Genomic DNA, 1,047 nt, shown 5'->3' with positions numbered 1-1,047 from the left:
CCTTCCTTCCGAGGAGTGGCTGGTGGGTTTGAACCGCCAGCCTTCTGGTTAGCAGTCAAGTGCCTTAGGCACTATGCTACCAGAGCGCCTTTATTCCTCTTAGTAGCCTTAAAATAGTCCCACAGGGCACAGTTTAAAGACCACTGACGTTCTAATTTCACCATTTTATAGAGGGAAAATGAAACCAGGTTCCACAATTAGTTAGCTATATTATAATACAGAAACTTACAACTCCATTATAGCCCATTCTCTTTCTCTTAAGGCTACCTACCTACCTGTTTTCCCTCTGTATTTCCCAACAGTAATTTTCAAATCATACTCTGTAAAAGTCATTACTAGAAGGTACTTGATGGCCCATCATTTATCACTGCAGAAGGGAGGTGGGATGAAAAAGGTGAGGTTTTTAAGGAGTTAAGGGCTCAGAGTCTCCTACTCTTGGCCCTCCCACTAGATCAACTCTGCTTTTATCTGCTTACATCTTGGATTTTTATATGAAGATCAACTAGAAAACTCACCAAGTTTAAAAACGACTACTCTAGCTACAATATCCTTGATATAACCTCCTTTAGAAGAAAGCTTTTTTGTGTTACTCAGTCTTAAAGCTCTATATTTCACACACACCATCTGCTTTCATTTCACTCCAATCCCACATCTTTCTCATAGTCATGAAAACTACTTATTACAAGTACCTATGAGTCCATGTCCTCGGTGTTTTAATGTCTGGAAAGTAAGAGTAACTCTGGTAAGAAGCCTTTATCTCTTACCTGTAGCCGGGGCAGAATAATGTCACAGACTCTCTCACTGTGCAGTAGTTCATCAATAAACTCATCCACATGCATCAGTTCAAATTCTGAAAGAAAAATCATTAGCTCAAGCAACTTCGAAATAACAGATTTAGACAGTCAAAAGATAAAGATACATGACTGTATGCAGAGTTCCGGCAAGATGGCGGAGCAGAAGGATTGCACAGACCCTCTTCAACAAAGAAAAGGGAAACCAATTAACACAGACACAGAAGATAATCGTGGACCCCTGAGCCTTGAAGGG

General features: G+C 40.4%; 1 protein-coding gene across 1 annotated transcript in view; it reads right to left on the bottom strand.

Moving 5' to 3' along the window:
* Positions 1–1,047, bottom strand: part of PRPF38A (pre-mRNA processing factor 38A) — a 41,164-nt gene that overhangs the window by 13,701 nt on the left and 26,416 nt on the right. Inside the window, exon 4 of the mRNA XM_007945901.2 lies at positions 765–850. Within this exon, the coding sequence (XP_007944092.1) occupies positions 765–850 (86 nt within the window). The remainder of the gene's footprint in view (positions 1–764; positions 851–1,047) is intronic.

This window comes from Orycteropus afer, unplaced genomic scaffold (genome assembly GCF_000298275.1).
Source record: "Orycteropus afer afer isolate SDZICR_OR568_19922 unplaced genomic scaffold, OryAfe1.0 scaffold00145, whole genome shotgun sequence".
Classification (NCBI taxonomy): Eukaryota; Metazoa; Chordata; class Mammalia; order Tubulidentata; family Orycteropodidae; genus Orycteropus; species Orycteropus afer.
Note: the sequence above shows the minus strand (reverse complement) of the source record. Positions and strands in the feature narration are given on the sequence as shown.